The sequence below is a fragment of the Sceloporus undulatus genome, chromosome 4, assembly GCF_019175285.1.
Source record: "Sceloporus undulatus isolate JIND9_A2432 ecotype Alabama chromosome 4, SceUnd_v1.1, whole genome shotgun sequence".
NCBI classification, from domain to species: domain Eukaryota; kingdom Metazoa; phylum Chordata; class Lepidosauria; order Squamata; family Phrynosomatidae; genus Sceloporus; species Sceloporus undulatus.
Genome location: NC_056525.1, coordinates 77,305,336 through 77,329,777, shown reverse-complemented (window position 1 = coordinate 77,329,777; position 24,442 = coordinate 77,305,336). Strand labels below are relative to the sequence as shown.

The following is a 24,442-nucleotide window of genomic DNA, read 5'->3' as shown; positions in this document are numbered from 1 at the left end:
TAATAAACACAAATCTTTTCACTGAAAGGAAGAAAAATTCTTCATAAGGAGGTGAAGTAGAACCTGGGTGAGAACATCTTCTGTGTCTCTGTAAATTTTAGGGGCTTCAGCCTCCAAAGGCAGAGAGACAGATTTGAGTTGATTTATCCTGTAGTCAACCCAAATTTAGCTCTCTTTTTGTCTTTGGCATTTGAATTATAGGCGTGTTACAGAACGCCCAAGAAGGGCGCTCTGCCGCCACCGCCGGTTGCTGTGTCTGGGAACCGCAACGGCCAAACCGCGTGGTTCCCAGGCGCAGCAAGAAAGAAGTGCTGAAATAGTGCTTCTTTCTGCGGCCTGTAAGTGGTGCTGCGAGGCGCTAGTCGCGTACTCGCAGAGTCACTTCTGCCGCGTGACGTCCAGATGCTATGCATCCACGACATCAAAATGGCAGCCCCCGTGTGGCGCCACCATTTTGTATGGACTTGGTCCATACTAGGGTTGAGGGGCGTCCGGAAGGGACGCCCCTTCTCAACCCTAATACACCCCTTTCTAACCCTAATACTCCCCTTCGGCGCATGTGTAATCATAGAATCATAGAGTTGGAAGAGACTGCAAGGGCCATCCAGTCCAACCACTTGCTATGCCCATAAAATTTACAGAGAATCAGACACAATCATCCTACCATGCCAAATGCTTGTCAGAAAACTCTAATTCCTAATAACATTACTACTCTTTGAGATTCCATCTCATAGTGTAATATAATTAACAGTACTGTAATAAAGCGAACCTTCACGCAATGTCTTTCCATCAAAAAATGTGACAGGTTTGTTGAGTTCTCGATACACTTGAGGAACTGGAGGATAAACGCGGAGGCTTTCCTTAATACACATTGTAGTGTAAGTCATCTTACCAAGATCATTCCTGGTTAGGGGAGGGGGACGGGAGGGGGAAAAATGTGGACACTGAGAAAGTGACATCAATACAGAAAAATAATTATCCAAAACTGAAAGAAAATCTGAAAACCAGTCTCTCTTCTACTAGACTATCAAACTGATTTTTAAATTATGAATTTCAAAGTATGTATTGCTTATTTTTAACATGTACTGGTTTTATATACAGTACTCTTTTAACTACTGTCATGGGTTTGATTTGTTGCTATTACCTGCCTTGATCCACAGAGAGAGGCTGATAAGAAACAACAATAAAAACATATTAGCCTCAAATATGGAAGAAATGCCAAAAACAGATTGTGAACGTGCTTTCCAACTCTCTATTTGTACTTCTAGTAAAACAACTATGGAACTTCGGAGATAAGAGATAACCAGGTTCCACAGGCACATACAACAGTTTGTGTTTCTCTCTCAGTTGAGCTTGCCCTCCCATTTACCATGAATCTCAGTACAGCAGAAGCATGGAGCACTCTTACACAGTCAGCACTGTTTGTAATATATGGTTTCTACTTTCCATGAAGACTGTACAATCTTTAGTATCCCATTTTTCCCCTGCCCATGCCTTCATACATAAGGCCTGAAAACACCTTTAACTTCATTAATATACTTGAAATCTTATAACCATGCAGTGGTCCAACACAGGTCTCTGTAACAGAAGAGAAGAGAGAAAGCTCTCACCATTGCAATGTTTTTTGCTTCCCAGCAATGTCCTTTATCTCTTCTCTGCATCTTTCTTGGTGGTCAGGGTTCTGGGCCATTGCATATAAGGTCCAGGAAATCCCACTAGTTGTAGTGTCATGGCCTTCAAAGAGAAATGTGTCCACTTCACAACGTATGTCTTCATCAGATAATCCAGAACCATTTTCATCCTGACAAGCAGAGTAATTGTCACTTCTAAAGTCACTGGAAGCTTACTGTACTCTCTTATTTCATACACTTTCTCTCCTTTGTTGAAAACAAACAGTCCAGTTACTTGTTTCATGGGCAGGCATATAATAAAACTGGCTAATTTTTATTCCCAATGTGATTCCAAAGACTCTCTCCCACCCTGGTACCTTCCAGATATATTGCCCCACAATGCCCATAATCCCAATCCAACATTGGCTGGTGGGGTGGTGGTGACTGGAGTTGTATTCCAACAGATCTGGAACACATAAGTTTGGGAAAGCCTTAGAAAGCAACTAAGGAAAAATGGTTAATAACTTCACCTATTATATTTGGTTCCAAGGGGTTGTCCACATGGACAAAATAAAAGCAGTTTTATCCTGTTTTGAGTCTCACTTGTTCATGTAACACACAAGGCCAAATGGGAGGAATCCAGAATGAACACCAATATGTAAAATGTGCTTTATCACCGTAGTATATAAACTTCATAGCACAAGTGCGGGGTAAAGCCAAGGACAATTGCAGAAGTGGTCTGGAGCAAGTGCCTGGTGAAATGCAACCACCTGCACCATTATTTTCCATACAACTTTTTTGTTTCGTCAAGGGTACAGGTACACAAGTGGCCAGTTGCACCATTGACCCATCACACCATTCAGCTGCCACACAAACCATGAAGTGAAATTATAACAAGAATAGCAGGTCATCAATAATACCATGACTGTAATAAAAACATTAACAAACTTAGACAGTTCAACAGGGGGGCATGGGGTAAAGGGGTGAAGGGGGCATGTACAGGGAGCCTCTGTGATTGTGCTTTGACAATGTGTCACTAGGTGAACTGATTCACTTACAGGTGGTGTATCACTCATGTGACTGTGTGGCCAATCACACGAGGCGTCCAATGGGATGGCAGCAGGGTGGGACAAGGGAAGTAATTTGCAGTCACAGGCAATGTGTTCATGGCATGGTGTGCATATATTGGGGGAAGGTGGGGGAGGAATCAATCAGCGCAGCTTTATGTCACATAGTGCAGTCTGTGTCTGGGTGTTCTGCCCCTTGTGGGAGGGGGGCATGTGGATAGCAGGTGGCCCTGCCAATTCAGGAAAGTACAGAGCCAACCCAATTGTTCCCTCTGTCTGCTCAGTCCCCAATTGTCTTTTCAAAGTGGTGGGGCATGCAATAGATAATACTATTGATGGCTACATACACATCCTTCCTTTAGATTTAAGTCATATAAATTCTACTCACCTTGGCACAAAGAAGAACATCCAGAAAATCTAGATGTCTCTTCTTTTGGATTTTTTCAAGTTCTCGTTCATCTTTGAGAAGTGCCTTTCTCTCCTGGATCACTTTTTCTACGTTAAAAAGGAATGCAAGGAATGTATTTCCCCCTCAACAAATGTCAGAGTATTTTACTGCAGATTAAATTCCTGTAAGCCTCTGATTTTAAAATGATGTGAAATTGTAGAAAATGCAACATTTGTAAAAAGAAAGAAATCACATTCTGCTTTTGATGTTAGAGTTAATTCTCACAAGACCTACTTTTACAACTATTCACAAACATCTAAAATTTTCTAAACATTCAAACTCTGATGTTCTATTCTGAAAACAAAAATTTGACTTTGAAGTATGAAAGCATTCACATTAACACTGGAAATATTTTGTACTTGTTGCAATTTCTAGCTTTCAACAGAATTAAATTATCAATATTAAAACAATTTTAAAAAACACACTCTAAAGAGGTGCTCCACAAACTGCTCTTTAAAGAATTTTGGACTTCAGCTCCCAGAATCCTAGACTATTGGGCAACATGACTGAGGTTTCTGAGAGTGGAAGTCCAAAATTTCTTAAAGGGCACAGTTTGGGAACCACTGCTCTAAAGAATAAAAACAGATTAAAACAGTACACTTTAAAACAAAACAGCACTCTCCTACTGACCCTTTCCTTGAAAGTCAACAGTTCTATATGTATGCCTAAATAAAACAAAATCTTCCCCTGCTGATGGAAGGTCAGTGGCCTCATTTCCACTATTTCATAAACTGGTTTTCAAACCAATCTGAACTGGTTTAAATGTCGCTTGTTTGCACTTGCGCTGAATTTCTGGTGCACTTTGGCAAGGGAGATGCAGCACTAAACCCATTTAAACCAGTTCTTCTGGATCCGCAGCATTCCCTGAAATGAATTGATTCAGTGCAAGTGTGAATGTACTGTCTATTTGATTCAGTTCCCGTGGCGCAGTCACCCCTGTGAGGCAACTGCATATTGAACCAATCCATTGCTGAATGTGAATGTGTAGTAGATTAAAATGAAATAGGTAGGTTCAATCACGGCTGGAATAGTGTGAACATCTATTTGGCTCTAAATCGCTTCATTGCTTCCATTGTGTTTTTATCATTTTGTGTTTTTATTTAGTCAGTAACCCTGCTTCGATCCACCGGGAGAAGCGGGGAAACATAAATAAATTTTATTATTATTATTTTAAAAAACCAATTTATTTTGTAATGGGAATGAGGCCAAGGAGGGAGCCATTCTAATTACCAAGGGAAAGACTTCCAGAGTCTGGGGCAGCCACTATGAAAGGCCTTTCTCATATTCCCAGCAACTGTATCCATGAAGATGGTGGGACTGAACAGCCCAGAATTAGCAGCAGGTTGAACAAACCTTATTATTTTGCCAGAAAAATATTCGATAGTCAGACTCTACCTGAGGAGGCTAAAGGCCAAAATTTCAAAATGGAACTGCAAATTAATTGTTGAGAGTAAAGGTCTTATCATGCCCAACATGACAAGACCTTTAATAATATTTTATATATTTATATTTCAAGTTAAGAAATGTTACTTTTTTGGATGACAATTCCCAGAATCCCTTGGTGGCCATGCTGGTTGAAGGATTCTAGGAGTTCTAGTCTGAGAAAGTAAACTTGCCATGCTGTGGGAATTGCAAAGTATTATAAGGACATTTTACTGTTTGTTTTTTTTAATGAATATAAAGTACCATTTTGAAGCAGCCATAGCCACTTTTTTTTGGTCTCCTTGTGTTTGGTACTGTTCCACTTTATTTGCCTATATTCTGCCTGAGGATGGGTGTCTAGCCCTTCCTGCTTTATAGAATGTTAGCTATGAAAGCAGAGGGAGATACTAAAGGTTACAGCAGGAAGCAATACCTGTGTGGCGATGAGCAATTTTGCAAGCCTTGAAAAAGCGGTGTCCATGAGGAGTAAAACGATAGATAAGATCATTGTGATACAGAAACCTTTGTATTCTTTCCTGCATCAAGCAGCCGAGGATAGAGATTTGCTGGACATACTCATTGTCACTAGAAGCAAGGTGAGGAAAGAGTTTAACTTAGATGTGATTGTGTGTGTGTGTGTGTGTGTGTGTGTGTGTGTGTGTGTGGTAATATATTGCATTTGCATTCTGCCTGTCTTGTAAGGAGTGAAGGTAAAACACATAAGCACCCTTCCAACTACCATTTTATGGAAATGAGAAGATAAAGCATTATGCAATCCTGTTGAAATAACAGAGGGTTATACTTAGACACTGATATATATGAGTGGCTGGCCATGGGTCAGGAAACAAGGGTTTTAAACTGTTACTTTGACCCTGAGGGCCATGTAAGTTGGATCTTTATGCACTCCAACCAACACTAGAAATTGTTATAGTTTTTCTTCTCAGTCATCTCTATTCATTCTCTCAGAGCTCAAGGGCTGAGATTCTATTGCCTTTGAAGGTGTAGCTACAGTGGGCCTTGAAATGAAATTAACAGGAAGAAGAAAACAGCAAGAAGAGGGACTAGGGCCGTGTTGGAGGAAGGCAGGAGGACCGGCATCAAACTGCCTATTTCTTGAATCTTTGGTTTCCAGGATGGCCACAGAGCAAACAAAGTTTGGAAAGGATAGCTTGGCCATTTGTCTGTCCCATGGCATCGGTTGTTATATTTCTTTTGGTCCCTCAGAGCCAGCAGACTCCTCCTTTCACCAATGCCACTTCCTTCTTTCTGTACAAGGCAAGAGGATAGGATCATTTGTATAATATTCCATTATATAAGTAGGGTGTGGCATAGCAGGAATGGGCAAAATGCAGGCATGGGGCTACCTGATACCCTCCAAAATTGTTTTTATTTTATTTTATTTTTATTTTAGCCATCAGATACCCTGAACTTCCCTTTTTCACTGATGGATGAATTAACTCTCTAGAATCATCTAGAAGCACCAATTTGCCTTTTAAAAAGGTTTCCACTCTCGCCATGCATAGTTTAATCTCAAAATATACCAATTTTTTCAAACAAAAGGTCAACTTCTTGCTTTTTCCAAGGAGGGGTTATGTGTCTAGGAGCCCAGCCAACTTTCTCAATGCTTTACTACAAGCCGTAATGACCTGTGATTCTGGCAGTTGCTGTCATAACTGAAAAGGCACTTCAACATGCTGTCAAGTGTCATGGAGCCAACGAGTGGGAAAATATCCAAGGATTTATCTGCTGAGATCAGCTTCTCCCATTTTTCCTAATGCAAGAGAGAAGAGAAGCACACATTTCATGTATATAAAAAACAATTTTTGGATGAATAAATCCATGGCAATCCTGTTTTTGCCAATCAGCCATAAGGTTTATGGCTGTTTTCATGCTGTCACACATGCTCTGACATAGTTGTTTGCTTGTTTCAGTTTTAAATCTGTCAATTCTCAAAGTTCTGGGTGGTGAGCAGAGAAGTAATAGAAGCAGTATTAATTTTTGAACCAGTTGAAGTCAACTGTAGTGATGGTCATTGTGGTGTCTGAGGGTTCTGGCCACCAGGATCACTTGCTAGCATGCTCAAAATGGTGGTGTACATCTCCAAAGGACCATTAAAGAGTCATTTTATACATAATAGAGATATACCCATAGTTTATCCTTTATACCCTTAAGAAAGAGCAAGAGATTATATGCTTTTCTATGAAAACATTAGTTCTCACACATATAGAAATACAAATATGGAAGCATTCCTATCAAAGCAAATCCATGTCAGGAGAATGCCAATGCCTGTATTTCTGCTTGCCTGCCAGTTGTTAAAGACACTGTGGAGAATTCACTTTTTAAAAATTTCCCACTAGTGCCATCCTGAAGGCAACTCAGCAAATCTACCTAAACATTTTAACTATTCTTTCAGTAAAATAATTTCATATGAGAAAAAGACCTTCTTTTACATACGTCATTTACATAATTTTTTTCTGCAGGATCTACAGTCTCTTCCTGGAACTGTCCCAGATGGGGAGAAACAATCACCTTTGGCAAGCTTACCTATGGCATGAACACCTGCACACCCTGCAGCATTCTCATTCTTCCTGGAATTTAACTCCATTCTTCCCAGGGAAAAGATAATGGAATTCCACCACAGATCTCACTTCGCCCCCATCCAGTCTATGCGGTGTCCCAGCTCCAGGCAAAACAACAATAACCACTATCACTTACAAGGAAATACAGGTGGCCAGTCCTTCTGTGCTGCCCAGACAAAACCTGTATGCTTCTACATCCACATTTTTTCACCCAAACTGACTTCTTCTTTCTGGAAATTACTCTCATTAGCCTTTCAGTCTGGTATAATGCTTTCTCTCTCAGCTGGGCATTTCATTTCATTTATTACAGCAAACAGCCAGCATAAAGCTGAGCATTTAGGATGAGAAGCAAGCTATTGTCTTGGTTCTCTCATCAAAAACCAAGAAGTTGCTTACTCATCCATAAAGATCCCACAATCCATTCATCGGCACTGAATGCCTTCAATGTCAGTAGGAAAGTGAAGCCATTCCGAATGTTAGTCTGAAGGAGCCATCTAAGAAAATTACTGCACACAGCTTTTAAACCACAATTATAGATCAGGAAAAAAAATCTGCTTTAACATTACCTAGCGCATGATGTTACCTCTGACCCATAGCTGTTGTGTCCCTTTTCACCGAGAGGGGAAACCCATCAATGAGCTTGTAGTCACGCAAGTCCCCAGGTGCATACCAGCACTGCTCGGGTAGTTGTGATATTGGTAGTCACGCGGTGTCAGTGTCTCCTCCTCTCTCTGTCCTCCCTCCCCCTTGCTAATCCCAAACAGCCTTTATTTCTTTTATATTTCTTTTGTGTGTTTTTTTAAAACTTCAGTCTCAGTAGCAGAGCTCCAGAACTGTGTGAAAAATCACAATTTAAAAATAAGATAAAATAACCAAAAGGCATGCTAGGTAGTGCATAGGGCAGGAAGGTGGGGTTAAGGGGAAATCAGGAAGAGACTGTGATGGAGACAGCATCTCAAGTCATGCAATTGTGAAAACATGTGATATTGGCTGCTCTAAACTGGTATGTTTCCTTCTTCTTTTTAAAAAAAACACCTGACATGATTGCTGCGACAATGATGATAAGGTTCTAAGTTGCTGAATTCTATCCTTCAAACAAGTTCAGCCTTTTGTATAGTGGGACTATGTGGACTAAAACATGGAGCAGTTTCACTTGAGAATGGAACCACCAGTCGCTGTCGCTTCTTTTTGCGCCCTGATGTTGCTTCAGGGTGATTGAAGTGATAGCAAAACTGAATAGGGATGCCACATACATTAAGAATTGCCTTACATACCCTTAATAGCTGTGTACAGGGTGTTGCTTCTCATGCAACCAAATAATAAGCAAAAGCTGTGGAATTTACTCTTCTATACAACCCTTAATGGTCAAGGAGCCCTATCCCTTGTTTCACCTGGCAACCTTAAAACCAAACTAAGAACCAAATCAAAAGCAAGTTAATCTACTGAATTTAGGTTCCTACTTAGAAAAAACTTACAAATATAAAAAGTAAAAAGGTAAAAACAGAATTTTTGAAGCAGTAGTTACAGTATTTGGAATTCCAAAACAAACGCACATCCAGTTATTTGCAAATGTACAAGATAGGACACATTTACATTAGGAGAGTTATGTGCTTTAGTCATTGCCAGGCTCATGCTTGCTAGATATGCTTAGCTCAGGTTCTAGATGTGGGCATTTAGGGCATCTCTGGACCTCTTGAAGAGTTGCATGCTTGGAGAGAAGAATAATAAGAAATTTGCGAAAGCAGGGTGGTAGACATGCTTGGAATCGGGTGAGTGTCTTCCCAGCTTGAGGAGCACCAGTTGTGTACATTGGTAAAAGGAAAATATGCTTGTGGAGACAACAGACAGATCAGAACCTTGGCACTAGCCAATGGGAGCAAAGCCAGGAAAAGGTGGGGCTGTTCCCAGGAGTGAGTATATAAGAGGGAGGAGCAGATTTGAAAGGGTTGGGTGTTCATTGTGCCCTCAGAGGTGAAGAGTCATTGAGGCTAGGTTAGGCTGCTGTGAAGGCAGTTAGAAAGTGTTTTAGGTACCCAAGAAAGGGACAAAGAGTGTACTTAATTAAATTGTTGTAGTGGGTGTGTGGCTGTCAAAAAATAGTTGGTGCCATGCTGGGGGCAAGTTTGAAACCCAGAAGGCTGGCATGTAATAATAATAATAATAATAATAATAATAATAATAATAATACGTTTTATTTGCATTTTCCTGCTTCTCCCAATGGATCGAAGCGGAATTACATCAGAGTATATTATTATTATTATTATTATTATTATTATTATTATTATTATCCTTTATTTATAAAGCGCTGTAAATTTACACTGCGCTGTACATACAATCTTTTTAATTGGACGGTTCCCTGCCCTCAGGCTTACAATCTAAAAAGACACGGCACAAAAGGAGAAGCGAGTGGTAGTGGGGAAGGGGATGAGGGCCAGCAGTTCTTCTCTACCTCTGAGGCCTGGATCAGGGGAGATGGACTGGAGGGAGGGCTTGGCTTCTTAATTGTTGGTTAATCTTCATCCAAGGAGGCCTGTTGGAGCTAGCCTGCCTCTCTAGTAGGATAATACATATAAAATACATAGCAATACAGGAAATGATTCAATAAAACAGGCAACAAAAGAACATCAAATAGCCAGTGACAATTATGCAATGCCTGGGAACGCTTCTCTGAACAGGATGGTCTTCAACTCCATTTTGAAGCTGGTTAAGGAAGTGATGGCCCTTGCTCACGGGGGGAAGAAGGTTCCAGGAGTGATAATACAACAATACAGATACAAATGCAATTACAAACAATTCCAGTAACAATTATTAAAAACAAAGTATACAAACAATCATCTGTCTAAAACATGCAATATGCAATCCTAATTAGCATCTTGAAGTAGGCTCCTGTTTGCGAATGATATTCTATTATAGAGAGTCAGGGGTTTATGCTAATTGAAAGAGGTGAGTTTTCAGTGCCTTCTTGAAGACATCTAGGGTAGATATAAGTCGGATCTCTTCCGGAAGATTGTTCCAGTGCGTAGGGACCATGGCCGTAAATGCTCTTTGGTGAGTAGTTGTTAGTCTCACCTTGGGATGCTTGAGTAGATACTTCCCAGTTGTTCTGAGAGTGCGGGGCGGGTTGTGTAGGGAGAGGCGTTCCCTCAAGTAACTCGGGCCCAAGCCATGTAGGGCTTTAAAGGTAATAACCAACACTTTGTATTGGGCCCGGAATCGAATTGGCAGTAAACAGAGTTATAGTGCAGAACGCATTTAAGAGAATCCCGGGTTCTCACAGTGAAGAATTGGTGGGATAGTGACTATCACCTTCATACAGCAGCAGTGGGATGGGGAAAAAAAACATTGGGCTGCCATCTGAGAAAGTAGTTGGGTGGGTGAGTCTCATCATGAGAATGCTTCCTTGTTACATGTCACAGATTTTGTAGAGCAACAGTTCTGATTGAGGTCTCAAACCCAGATTGATACCCAATGTGTATTTGACATGCTGGCACAGTATCTCCAAATACTCTTAAAAGATTATCAGAAGGAGAGGAACGTTGGGAGTAAAAGGCATACTCCCAGCATAATCACACCAAAGAGATTCAGACAACGTTGCACTCATCAAGGACTTATACCATGAAGATCCAGAAATGCTCCAGCAACAAAACATTTGGGGGGAAATCCTAGCAATGGTTTAGTTGCAGGAGCATTCCTGGATCTTCACGGGATAAGTCCTGGATGAGCGTGACGTGTCTAAAAATCTTCAGTGTGATCATGTGATTATGCCGGGACTATGCCTTTTACTCCTGGCTTTTTCCCCCTGTTTATAATCTCCTTACTGCTTAGGGTTGTTGTTGTCTTTCAATCATAAAGAAGAGACAGCCAACAATTTGTTTACTCACCAGCATCACTTGAATGGAGTCAACCATCAGTGGCACATATGACTTTAAAATATCACTATGGAATGCTGGAGTCAGAAGTCGGCGGTGTTGGAACCATTTGGGCCCATCTAAAACCAGTAGCCCTTTACCTAAAAAGGACAGAAAACTAATCACAGTCTGTCATGAATATCTGCAGGCCATAGATGTTTAAAACCACGAACAGGAGATAAAAAAATTCCATGCTAATTGTGCAACCAAGACCAGGAACCAATGGTATGATTCTGCTAGTTCTGCCAGAAACTGTATTGCTCCTTCCCTCTTGCAATCCTCCCCCCGCCCAAGTAACTCTCTCTGGAGGTCAGGAAACCCCGTAGAACAGGTTTTGGGTGCCATAGATGGCAACAACAGAAAGGGGAGGGAAAAACAGTCCTAATTCTTTTGCTATTGGATGCAGAAGTACAGTAAATGTGGGTGGTAAACCCCAGAACCTACTTCAAAGAAACAGCTAGAAAAATGCAGGCGTAACTATGGGATTTTAGCCAAAATTTACACATTTTCCAATAAATGGCAAATGCACAGAAAAGAACGTTGCACTAATGTGGTCAGGATTGATGCTGGAACAAATTATCATGAAACAATCTGGAAGGAGGCCCAGGGCTTGCCTATGTTGCACATTTTTATCTTTCGCAGTGGTGTGTGTCTGTGTGTGTGTGTGTGTGTGTGTGTGTGTGTGTGTGTGTGTACATTTCAAAGAAAATCATGATATACAAAAATTGTATATCATGATATACAAAAATTGAAATCCTGTATAAATGAGGCTGCCCAACTCACCAGGCCAGCCTGGTTGCTGTGAGAAGAGAGCCATCATGCCATGCGATCCTCTGGACCCTGAGATTCACTGGCAGACACTGGGCTGGGATTGAAAGGCCCTGATTGGCTGCCCATGTTGGGGAAGGCAGTGCTTCTGGCTCGTGGGCCAAGACTACAGCTTCCAGGGTGCACTGGGAGTGGAAGTAATATCACAGGGCAGCACCGGGGTAATAGAGGAATTTGATTGATTGGGGAGGGGGGCTGGAAGAAGTGGTGACTTCTGGGCCTCCAGTCTTTTGGGTGGCAGGCCTATTTAAGGCTGAGTGGCCTGCGTGTACGGCACCATTTTCAGTCAGTTCTTCCCACTCTCCCTCCCTCTATTTGAGGATAGGGATGTGCTGTCACATCTTCTCCGGGGGCCGTAGCATGAGTCTAGGATCTGGTGGGCATGTTTTCTGGTGCTGTGGAGCACTGGATCAGTGGCCCGATGGATAGATGGCCTGAGGGTGTTGAGGGCATTGCCATTGTGGGAGCAACGCCAGATCAGCATCCCCTGGTAACAAGGGATGGAAATGCGAACATGTGATCAAACGGTTACCTGAGATGCAAACGTTTGATCAGCTGGTTACCCCTGCTATCCTCCCGAAGCTCGGTCGTGACCAGGCAACTTGGCTCATCAATCAACATAGGGGTTGGTCGATGCATGGATGCCAAATCCAGACCCCATGCACTTTTGAGCCAACCCTATCTGTCAGCTGTAATCAATAAAGCTGTGCCCATTTTCCTTCCATAATTGGGTGTCTTGTAGTTATTCCTTGTGACACCTTGCCCTCCACAGCAAATATTTTTCCCCAGTAACACAGAGGCTCAGAACTGCCAAGCAGGGCAGGAAAAGAGTTGTTCCTCAGTCACTACCCCTCAGGCATTGGTCCCACAGCCACATACTAAAAGCCTGGCTGTGAGGGCAAAGGAGGGAGGTATTTTCATCTTCACTCCAGCCAAGAACCTGGAATGGGAGATATTACCTTTCCCCAAACCAGATCATCTAAAGATGCTGTGAAGATTCTACAAGAAAAGACACATTTTCTCAGAAAGAAATATGAGAATGGTTATCTTGATACTTGCTGACACTATAAACAGCTGCCTCATGTATCAGATGGTGAGGGGTGAAAAGGGAAGTGAGATATTGAAGGGCAAAATTCTGTGAACCATATGATCACCCCAGCATGCCTTACACTAACCTGACACAAGGCAAAACAAATGTAAAATTTCAGTGACTGGTATAGTGGGCTTTTATACATACCATGGAGGAGAATGATGGAGGCAACAAAATATGTTAGGCCAACAGGAAAAAAATCCACTTTCGGAAAATCCACTCTAAGGGGGATTTGCCCTTGATCTGGTGTAAAAACCCCTGATCCAGGTGTGTTAAAACAGGTGCGAGTGGGAACTTCCCACTTTTAATCTGAGTTACAATTTGGTGCAAAAGGTAGTCTGAATGGCCCTGTAGATGGTCTGGATGTTTGAAAACCATGGAGATGCATACATGAGACAAAGCCGATTAAGTATAGACATTTACTCACTTTCAAATCCAGTAAGATTGTCCAACATGCCTGGAAACTATACAATACCTCACAATGGGAAATATACCAGTATGAGTTAGTTTGGCAGAGCCTCCACTCATTGGCGGCAAACAAGACATTTAAGCACTTACTGCTCTCTTGAGCATCTCCTTGTCAACAAGGGGTGAGAGCATTGAGGGAAATTCCAGTTTGTACTTTGAACTGGACAGGGATCCAGGCTCTCTTGCTGTACCCTCCAGCATGCCTTCTTACAGTGCATGCAGACTCTGGCAAGAGACAGCTCCCTACCTCAGTATCAAAGTCTAACCATTCTTATTTATTGAGCATACCTTGTAACAAAGGGCAAATCCTCACCATATCACTTTATAAGGTATGACACTACAAAAAGAATACATGTAGAGCCAAGTTCATTTCTATCAATGTAGCAAAAAAACAACACCATAATGCTCCTTACCAATCCATGGGAGAAAAAATCCATAAAAATCAAGAGCCTTTGGATCTGTAACAGTCAAAAAGAGTAAAAACACAGGATTGGTATTTTTCCCTGCAAGGTATCAGAGAACAGAATGGCAACTCCTCCTGCAATTCAGAATGGGTGGTCAGACTAAAGAGGGGAGAGAGAGGGAGAAGGAAAGACAGACAGACAATCATTAATGAACAAGTTAATGTGCTCAAATTCCCAGGAATGGATTTTTAGTATACTGCTAGAGGAGATGCAATTGAATTATGAACTGAGATAATTTTCAGGTAAAGTGATATCTAATAATCCTGTGATCATAACACAGATTGGAAGATTAACTTTTCTGGACAACCGTTGTCAGAATTAGGGGACCTGTCTTTTCCTGGAGTAGTCTTGATGGCTTACCCTACTCTTCATCTGCCCTCATTTGCAAGTAACTACTTTGAGGCATTTCAACTGAATTACTTATTTTTAAAAAACAATGTAGTTTTTAAGTTCTGCTTTTGTTGCAAAAATGTTCACTTCTATGCTTAGTTTTAACATTCTATGGGATTGTAGAAAGCATATCAGTCCTAAAATGGGCAGAACAAACAAATGAAAACTTGAAAACAGTATGAGAAAAGGCCATTGAAATTTTAACAAGACAGAAGGCTAAACCCAGCATTCAGAAAGTGGAACTTTCTTCCTGCCCATTCATTCTGCAGCCCTCCATGTTGGCAGAGAATCAGCTCTGGACAGTTTCCCAGTTCTGCAGAGCCAGATTTGAAGGAGCAGAGGGAGCTGCAGTGGGAGGTGATGACCTCTCCTGGTTCCACTGGGCTCTGATATTTCATCATTTCTTTGGACCAAGTTTTGGGTCCAGCCTAGAAACAAAATGTGATTCAAAATATAAAGAAGTTCTTATTTGTAGCTTGGAGTTTCAGGTTCAAATGGAACCCCATCATCTCTATAATTCATTCTCCATCGCTATAATGTTTATTGCTATTTATTGACGCTTCATTAATGCGGGATAGATTAACATTTGCTGCTCTATGTATAGCGATGTTTGTGCCACATTTTTAACTCTCCTGGATTAGAGGGTTCCACTAAATTATCTGACTAGGGGTGTGTGTGTGTGTGTGTGTTTAAAAAAAATGCTTTTAGTACCTTGTGCACCCAATGCTTGTTTATTAACTTTACACAGGGTACAGACTTACATGGAAAATATTTATATAACATTCTTTATCAAGCTACTACAGAATGAGTTCGGCATCTAAAATAAACTTTTACTCAAAGGGCTTTGCCAAACAAACAAACAAACAAACACAAAACCCTTAGCTACTAATAGTACAGTCTTATATGTGTGTACTCATTTTATGGTTTTAACTAATACTGACATTTTTGTGTTTGAGATGTATCAAAAAGATATTTTAATGCTGTTGATTTGGTGTGTGTGCATGTTTGTGTGCATATCTGTGCACGTGCTTATGCCTGTTGGTGACTGCAAATGCATAGTGCTATCAGAGCTGCTGAAAATAAAAATACAATGGTTTGCATATAAAGAATTAGAGGAGAGGTTTAAGTTGGGTTTAAAGCTTAAGGGAATAGAAAGAGGTAATGCTGATTTGGATAAAATATTTTTTAGAAATCTCAAAATTTTATGACATTCTATCAAAAAGAGAATTAGAAAAAGATAAAGGATACGATGAGAAGATGGCATCAACTCCTTTAACATAACATCGAGATAGAAAATTGGGAAAAATCATGGAGAAAGACAATTTCACTCTAACCCAAAATCTGAAGGAAATTTATTACAAAATGTTTTACATGTGGCATTTAATACTGATGAAATTATCTAAATTGTACAAGAATGTAAATATGAAATGCTGGAAATGTAAAAATAAAAAATAATACTTCTTACTATCACATGTGGTGGAATTGTAAGAGGGCTAAGCAATATGGGAAAAACATTAATATGGTAATGTTACCAGCACTGGAGCCTTAAAATCCTAAATGTGGATGACTTTTCTTCTGATGACCCTATGCAGAGTGCCTGATGGGATACCTGACATAGAGTTCTCCATCACTGCAAGACAGGCAGATCACGTACACTATTGAAACATAGATCAAAGAGGCCCAGATAGGAGTTGTAAGGTATTGGTTATGATGTGATATATGTTGGTGAATGTATTTCATGGTGTTATGATATCTTTTAATTGTAGTAAAATTTAATAAAAAGAAAAGAAAAAGGGAGAACTGAAATAGTTTACCATAACATCCTAATAACAATGATAATAATTCTATTATGTTAATCACAAATAGAGAGCAAGATAAAGTGAGAGAAAGAGATTAATGTTTCGTATTTTTATTTTGTAAATTGATTCAATAAGTTTTTCTTAACCTTTGAAAGTAATATTAAAATTCAGCAAAAACACCCAGAAATAATTCCCATTGAATTCAATAGGACTTACTCCCAGGTAAATAACTATAAAATTGCAGTCTAAACAGCATAGAATTTATCAATACAAGATAGAAAACTAGTTTTGATGTCTCAGAATGGAGCGTTCCATTACCTCCTCTGCTGTATACAGCCTTGGCATACTCTGGATCGTAAATGTTCAAGAATCCCAAAAAAGCTCCATACCACAAGGAATGACCAAAGGGATATTTTTCCGACCAAGACTGCAGTGTATGTAGTTCCCCAACCCGACCAAGCTGCAATAAAACCAATCAGTCAATCATATTTCAATTGTCTAAGTCTAGACTTCCCCGTGAAAGCTCACTTGAGGATTTTCATTCAAGCTAACAGAGAAAAGAGTCTCATACATTTTAAGCTACTATTACAAATTCAATGTATGAATGAATAAAATGCCATGAAATAAACATTTGAGTTATCCAGTATCTTTCCCCAGACATGAGGCTGAAGCTGGTTTCTTGCTCCCAGAAGGTTTTTTCTTTGACACCGAAGACCATGAGCATGGCTACACACGGTCTCAGCCTCAGGGGAAGGCAGTGGAAAACCTCCTCTGAACAAATCTTGCCAAGAAACCCTCTGAGACATTCAACTTAGAGTCATCATAAGTTGGAAGCGACTTGAAGGCACACAACAACAAGAACAACAACAACACACTGATGAATATGAAACCTGAATGTTTTCATCCCAAACCAAGCTTTGGGCTACCTAGAATGATACATCTACCTCTACAAGATACCTTAGCACCACATCTGCCCAATACATAATTTGTTAGACTGCTTATTCAACAAAACAACAGAGAAACAGAGAAACAGAGAGAGAGAAATGAGGGCATGATACAGGGGAATAGAAGTCTGCAATTCACACCACTCTTTAGATCAGGGGTAGGCAACCTGCGGCCCGCGGGCCGGATGCGGCCCAGCAAGGCCTTGGGACCGGCCCCAGCCCGATCCTGCCGCCGATTGCCGCCGGGGCCTTTGGCCTCTCGCACGCAGGGGCAAGGGGGGCAATTGTCTATAGATGCCTCAGAAACATGCATTTATATTAACATTTTTTTAAAAATCAGCAAATTTTTTTGCGTGTCCTCTACTTTTTTAAAAAAAGTGTCCACCCTTTGAAAATGTTGTCCTACAGTTGTCCCGGTTTATTTATTTATTTAAATTTTTTAAAAATTATTTGATTATTTATTTTTTGGCTTTGGGCCCCCAGTTGTCTAAGGGACAGCAACCCGGCCACCGGCTCAAAATGGTTGCCTACCCCTGCTTTAGATGAAGTGATTTGTTATGCAGATGATATATCATCTTTATATATAGATATAGTACACAGACAAAAATGGTCAACAGAAACTGCTAGGGTGTATCCTTTCACAATTTAAGGTCATGTACTTCACTTCATACAAGCAAAATTATGTTCAAAATTCTGCAATGTGACTCCAACCATACATGGAGAGAAAAATCCCAGAGATCCAAGCAGGGTTCAGGAAAGGAAGAGGCACTAGGGACCACACTGCAAACATACGATGGCTAATGGAGTGCACCAAGGAATTTCAAAAGAAAACCAGCATGTGCTTAATAGACTATAGCAAAGCCTTTCGAGATTATCTCATCCAGGAATCCTGGCGGGAGAGACAAAGGATCCAAAAGATGAAAATGGATGTTATCGCATGTACCCATGTCCAGGCTGTAGGCAGCCTGTATCCACTCGAGCAGGCCATTTGTGACCCAGGACAGAACACAGAGAAACAGAATGGTTCCCAATTGGCAAAGGGGTCAGACAAGGCTGCATCCTCTCCTCCTATCTGTTCATTGTGTATGCAGAACATATTATACGAAAATCAGGATTGGACACAGAAGAAGGAGGAGTGAAAATAGGAGGAAGGAATATCAACAATCTAAGATACACTGACGACACCATATTACTTGCCAAAAACCTCACAAACTTGGAACAACTACTAAGGAAGATCAAGGAGGAAAGTGCAAAGGCAAGTTTACTGTTGAACATAATGAAAACAAAAATAATGATCACAGAGAACTTACACAAATTCAAACTAGACAATGAGGAAATAGTAAAAGAGTTCTCATATCTGGGATCAAGCATTGATAGATATGGGGACGCCAGCCACAAAACCAGAAGAAGATTATGAATGGGGAGGGTTGCTATGAAAGAACTCAAAAAGATCCTTAAATACTGTTGGAAGATTTTTGCATTCTCTTTCCCCCTCCATAGATAGATAGGGAATTCCTGCATGCAAACTCTCCTTTCTCTCTCTCATTAAAACCATGTGACTTATATCACTCCCCCTTTGGGACTAACTGACAATCTCTAAAAATATTTTCAACTGACCTGTGTTTCCATCTTCTTGTTCTCTCAACTTTCTTTGCAAAAAAATATGAGATAGTTGAAGGCTTTCATGGCCAGCATCCATAGTTTTTTGTGGGTTTTTCGGGCTATGTGGCCATGTTCTTGAAGTGTTTCCTCCTGACGTTTCGACAGCATCTGTGGCTGGCAAAACATCAGGAGGAAACTCTTCTAGAACATGGACACATAGCCCCAAAAACCCACAAAAAACTATAAATATGAGAAAATATTTCTTTTACCTCAACTATTCACTAGCTAGATTAGGATATAGCTTCTATGTAAATATAGATTAAAACTATAAGTATGAGAGGAGTGAAAATGGAGTAACTATTGCTTTCTGCTTCTGTAACCTGCTTGCTTCAAGGCCTAGAGGTTAACGGACCAAATAAGGTATCAAGGAAATCCGGAATGTGCTTAGAGATGCTGAGCAATGAGAAAGTGGTGTGATGAACATGTGTAAAGTGCATGCAACCAATTAACTGCTGCCATTCAATAAGCCAATGAAAGGTTTGTCATGAGAGTTGCATCTGAATAACTTTGTAACAATGTATAACAGTGTATAAATGACAATGAACAATGAGAAGAGTTGCGGCAGCAATTTTATCACCATCTGCTGGTGTGCTGTTGTCTTGGCCAAATAAACTGTGTTTTGCTTTGGACACTTCGGTTTCTCGTGCCTTCATTTAAGGACTCCCCTTTCAAAGGAACATGTTGGGAAGGTTTCCCTAACAAGTAAACTGTTGTTTTAAACAACAAACTACATGTTTGTTGTGGTTTTTTTTGGAGTCAGTCTCAGTTCTTAGGAAAGCATAGTTAGACAAGAGCACATTTCTGCTGGTCTGCTAATTTAAAGCTAGACCCTAAAAGGCTTGGCTTTGACATTTTTGATATTCAATATTTTTGTTTTCATAGGCCCCATACAGACAGGCCAAAATAAAGCTGCTTCGGGTCACATTGGAGGTATGCTGTTTCAATTATGCATGTGTACTAAGAGTCCGGAAGCTGTGCCAAAGCCACAATCCAGTCCTAAGGACTAGAGCATAGCTTTGGTGCAGCTTCTGGACTTTTAGTAAGCATGCATCATTGAAACAGCATACCTCCAAAGTGACCCAAAGCAGCTTTATTTTGGCCTGTCTGTATGGGGCCTTAGCAAAGGCTGAAGTCTTAGGAACTTAAATTACCCCACAAAGGCAAAGTTATATTAGAATCATTCAAGCAATTGTATTCCCTTTTACAATGTATGGATGTAAAAACTGGACAGTTAAGAAACAAGATAGGAAGAAAATCAATTATTTTAAGATGTAGTGCTGGAGAAGAGTGCCGAGGATACCATGGGCAACCAGAAAGACAAACAAATGGGCAGATCAAGCCAGAAATCTCCACAAAACTCAGCTTGGACTTTGACATTGTGAGAAGGCATGAATCATTGGAAAAAACCAATAATGCTAGGAAAGGTAGGAGTTTATAAGACAAGGGAAATTGGAAGTATAACCCAATGGCAATCTGAACGCAATCATGGGGTTTAACGTTATTGCGTGATAGACCGCTACACACAAATTCGGGCAATGATAAGTCAGTCTGAGCACAATCACGAGGTTTCACATTGCATGATAGACTGCCACATGCAAATTCAAGCAATGGCATGCTATTTTGGGGCAATGGGATGGGGAGCCAGTTCGAATGCAATGAGCATTCACATAATTTCGCTAAACTAGCGACTTTACGTGAATGCATTCTGGCCCCACTTTCTTTTCATTCGAAATTAAGAGAAATTCTTCACGTGTGATAAACTCCGTAGAGGGAAGTAGAAAGAGAGAAAGGCCACATAATAGATGGACGGACTCTATTAAAGAGATCACAAGTATGAGTTTGCAGGTGCCAGACAGAGCAGTGGATAACAGGGTGCCTTGGAGATGTCTCATCAGCAGGGTCATCATGGGATCATGACCGACATGAAGGCAGTTAACAACAACAAATAAATCACTTCTCACTCACCTCCTCAAATTCAGTTAGGCTTTCCGTTGACAAAAGATAGTCTTCCTCCATTTTTAAGACACACTTCCTAGGCTGCAAAATTCTGCCTTTCCAAAACAACAGAATATGAGTAACTGCTAGATTTAAAAAGGTAATTCACACATCTGTGTAACTGATAATTTGTAATTGTTTGAAATGATCAGTAGGCTAATTAAATAAATTGATCTGATCTGTATAATAAAAAGATACACTAATCCAAAGAGGGAGGTAAACTCAAATCCATAATTGTACTGAGTGAGCAATATTTTTATTTGTTGCTGTTGTTGTGTGCCTTCAGGTTGTTTCCAGCTTATGATGACCCTAAGATAAACCTATGATAGAATTTTCTTGACAAGATTTGTTCAGATGTGGTTTGCCATTGTTTTCTCCTGAGGATGAGACAGGGACGTAGCCAGGATTTTGGGAAGGGGGAGTCCAGACTAAGTGCCACCATTATAATGGGGCTTTGCTGCAGCAGCACGGCAGCACTCACCATTCATTTTATCTAACGGAAGGGGGGTCTGGACCCCAAGGACACCCCCCTGGCTGAGATCATGTGACTTGCCCAGTGTGATCCAGTGGGTTCCAAGGCTGAATGAGGAATTGAGCCTGGGTCTCTAGAGTCCTAGTCCAGCACTAAAACCACTATATCACACCAACCAAAATGCCATAATAGACTGTGCAACCTTTGGTGTTCTCCAGGATTCTTCATTGAGCAGAAGATGGTACAAGAAATGGGAGGAAAGAAACTAGACTAGAGGTTGCTCACTTTGGCATTTGAGGAGCTGTAACTGCCTCTTTGTCCTATTTGCTTTCTGTGCATTTTGAAATGTGTTTTGCAACCACCTAAATCCAGTTAATCCAATTCAATCTCAGTAGATCAATTGAATCTGCAAAACATTATCAGCATCATCTATCACACACCCTTTTTTCCTTTCTGGGATTTATATTTAAGCTCTATCTTGAAAATAGGTTCTAGAGAAATCTGAAACCTGATTATTATTTATGTAACACAGGCTTATCCTGTGGCTTTTCAAGGGTGAGATTTTCCCATCCTTGAAAAGCCACAGCGTAAGCATGAGTTGCATACGGGCTGCATACAGGAGAATGTGGTAAGATACACCTTTGACAGTTAAAATGTGTGTGTATATCTCATCAGGGAAACAACAAGGCATGTTCGATAATCTCCTCTGAAGCATATTTTAAGGCTATTTTTCTCTGAACCTGCCCAATTTATTGCTTCCTACGTCATGACATCTTAGGTGGTGTTAGGAAAGCTACATCAGGTTTCTGATTCCACTCCTGCATGTCCCATCATGATTAACTACACTTTTACTTCCATGCCTAATACTGAGGTTCACTTAAATAAAGTCTACCTGTTCTGGACTAACATAACCAATGAAACATAATCTGGCATAAAGAAAGGGATGGAAGGTATCTTTTTTAAAACATGACAACTGATCCTGTGTATCCATTAATGGAAATAAAATTTGTATATATTAAAGTGTTTATTGCAAACTTGCCAGCAACTGTCTGAATGGAATGATTTGTTGAGTGGCCCAGGTCTACTGCTGGCTATGAAGAGATGCTGGACTTCATCAGCAAAAGGGCTGGGCTGCTTCTTTGCTGTATACCAACAGCTGCATCGTTTACCAGCAAAAAAGCTTATCTTATAGCTATGGTAAATGTTAGTGTTCACTGCTATAGCCTTGGAAAGGCCTGTGTACTACTGCCAGTTCCAGAACAAAACAATTAATGATTGCTAAAATGATTGCTACTTCTTACTTCTCATACATACCTCAGGGTTAAACTAGTCAAATCTTTATCATGCAGCTGACATTTATTTTCTTTTTTACTCCCAAGTAAGTGTGTTTTGGCCCAATAAAGGTTTGACCTTCCAAAAACAGATGGAGGAGATCTATATTTCTCAATTTTTAAAAAGCATTTTCCCTGGAAAACATATGGACTTAAAATGGAGAAGGAAGCCATCAATGGTGTCCCTTTCAATCTACTTTTAGCCCTTGCATGATGTGTGTGTGCATGCACAGGCATGTGTAAATGTGACTTTAAGTTTTAAAAATAGTTAGAGGGAAAGGTTTCAAACTTCCCTTACTTATATATGATGGTCCTAATCTGGATCAGAACCCAACATATTTGTTTAAGAATAAAAAAGGCAAAACAACATTCAGTTGTGTGCTATGCATTTACCACAGTATGTATTTCAGCTCTCACTTCTCCTTACAGCTGCCCCACAGATAAGCCAATATTAATATAATTTGATCATGTAGTTCAGCTGTACAGTCCATCGACCACATGTGGCTATTTTGGTTGAGTTCAATACAAGTGAAGCAGGAAGGCAGGATGGAAGGAGTATTCTGCCATCCTGTTTCCTTGGCATCAAGTTTAACCCAGGTTCTGACAAAAGCAATCAGCCCATGCTTTCCCTTTAGCATTTAACACCATGAATCAGCATCTGCAGTACCAGTTCACTTAGGATGAGTAACACCACTAATGTGTTATCTATTTAAGAATAGTGGTGGGGAACCTGTGGCTCTCCAGACGTTTTTGGATTCTGAACTCTATGAATCCAGCCAGCAGGACTATTGCTCTAGGATGGTGGGAATTATAGTCTAAAACTATCTGGATAAACATAGGCTTCCAATCCTTTTTTTAACAATACATTTCCCCAAGATTCTGCCATATAAGGAAGAAGTCCTACCTCATTGGTGTGGCCATAAAACCAGTGCTTTGGAGGGCATGGAAAGCTCTCTAGTGATCTAACCAACCTCTGTCTTCTTTGGCACAACTGGATGACTTTCAAGAGCAGGCTGGCCAGGCAGAAAGAAGCAGCAGCATAAATAAACACATGGAAATCCATATCTATCAAATTAGACAGGACAGCACGCATTTTTCTCAGTGACTGATCGCAGATTCCAGGACTCTCTATTTAAATATAGTTATTGCTCCAGTGCAAACATGTTATAATGCAGTTATGTGAAACTGATTGGTGGTTGAATCATAGTTATCATATTTCAGTAGAATGGAATTAGCAGTAGCACTGCAAAAGTGAGCAAACAAATGAAAGAACAGAAAACATTCAGCATTCTTCTAATCTAGCTCTCCAATTCCACAATCAGAATAGAAAATATCGGCATTAAAAGCTTGAGTTAATAAATAACTAAAACAAGAGCCCTTGAAATTTTCCCTAAGTTACCAGATATGAATTTTCTTGCCACTGAATGATACAACTCCTAATTCCAAAAGCTTCCTTTTTGCTTTTTCAGCTCATGCTGGCAGATTCTAGTTGTATTTGTGCTCTAAAACAGGATGAAGGAGTTTTGCGTCGAAAGGTATGAAAAGGCAATTGCCATTACCAACATATATTACAATTGTTTGCCGTGCCTACTGCAACTCAAAATAGTAAGTGTAATGTTCTAAAGTCCAATAAAGATAGAGGAATGAATTGTAGGGTAAAGGGTAACTGTATTTCAGAGATTCCCCTTGTTGAAATAGCTACGCTGGCTACCAGTCTGTTTCCAGGCACAATTCAAAGTGGTGGTAATGACCAATAAAATCCTATACAGCTCAGATAGTCCAGACTATCTGAAAATCTTTATCTTCCCCTATGAACCTGTTAGATTACAGTGAGCCCTCTACATTTGCTGGGATTAGGAGCACAAGACCTCTGTGAAAATGGGGAAAATGCAAATAAAAAACCACTATTTTTTAACCTGAAAGAACACTTCTCTAAGAATGTTTAGGTCTTCCTGCACAACTTTA

General features: G+C 40.4%; 1 protein-coding gene across 4 annotated transcripts in view; it reads right to left on the bottom strand.

Moving 5' to 3' along the window:
* LOC121927612 (cytochrome P450 4B1-like) overlaps nucleotides 1-24,017 on the bottom strand; it is a 60,238-nt gene extending 36,221 nt beyond the window's left edge. The window contains exons 1-10 of one of the 4 annotated variants that reach the window (XM_042461400.1): nucleotides 23,877-24,017; nucleotides 23,382-23,542; nucleotides 16,392-16,533; nucleotides 13,834-13,878; nucleotides 11,008-11,135; nucleotides 6,194-6,318; nucleotides 4,981-5,132; nucleotides 3,066-3,172; nucleotides 1,611-1,801; nucleotides 770-903 (exon numbers count right to left, since the gene is read on the bottom strand). In XM_042461400.1, coding sequence (XP_042317334.1) covers nucleotides 770-903; nucleotides 1,611-1,801; nucleotides 3,066-3,172; nucleotides 4,981-5,132; nucleotides 6,194-6,318; nucleotides 11,008-11,135; nucleotides 13,834-13,878; nucleotides 16,392-16,533; nucleotides 23,382-23,540 — 1,183 coding nt within the window. In that variant the 5' untranslated portion in view covers nucleotides 23,541-23,542; nucleotides 23,877-24,017. The other 3 variants (XM_042461401.1, XM_042461398.1, XM_042461399.1) reach the window with 3 other exon arrangements.
* Between the last annotated feature and the right edge of the window lie 425 nt (nucleotides 24,018-24,442).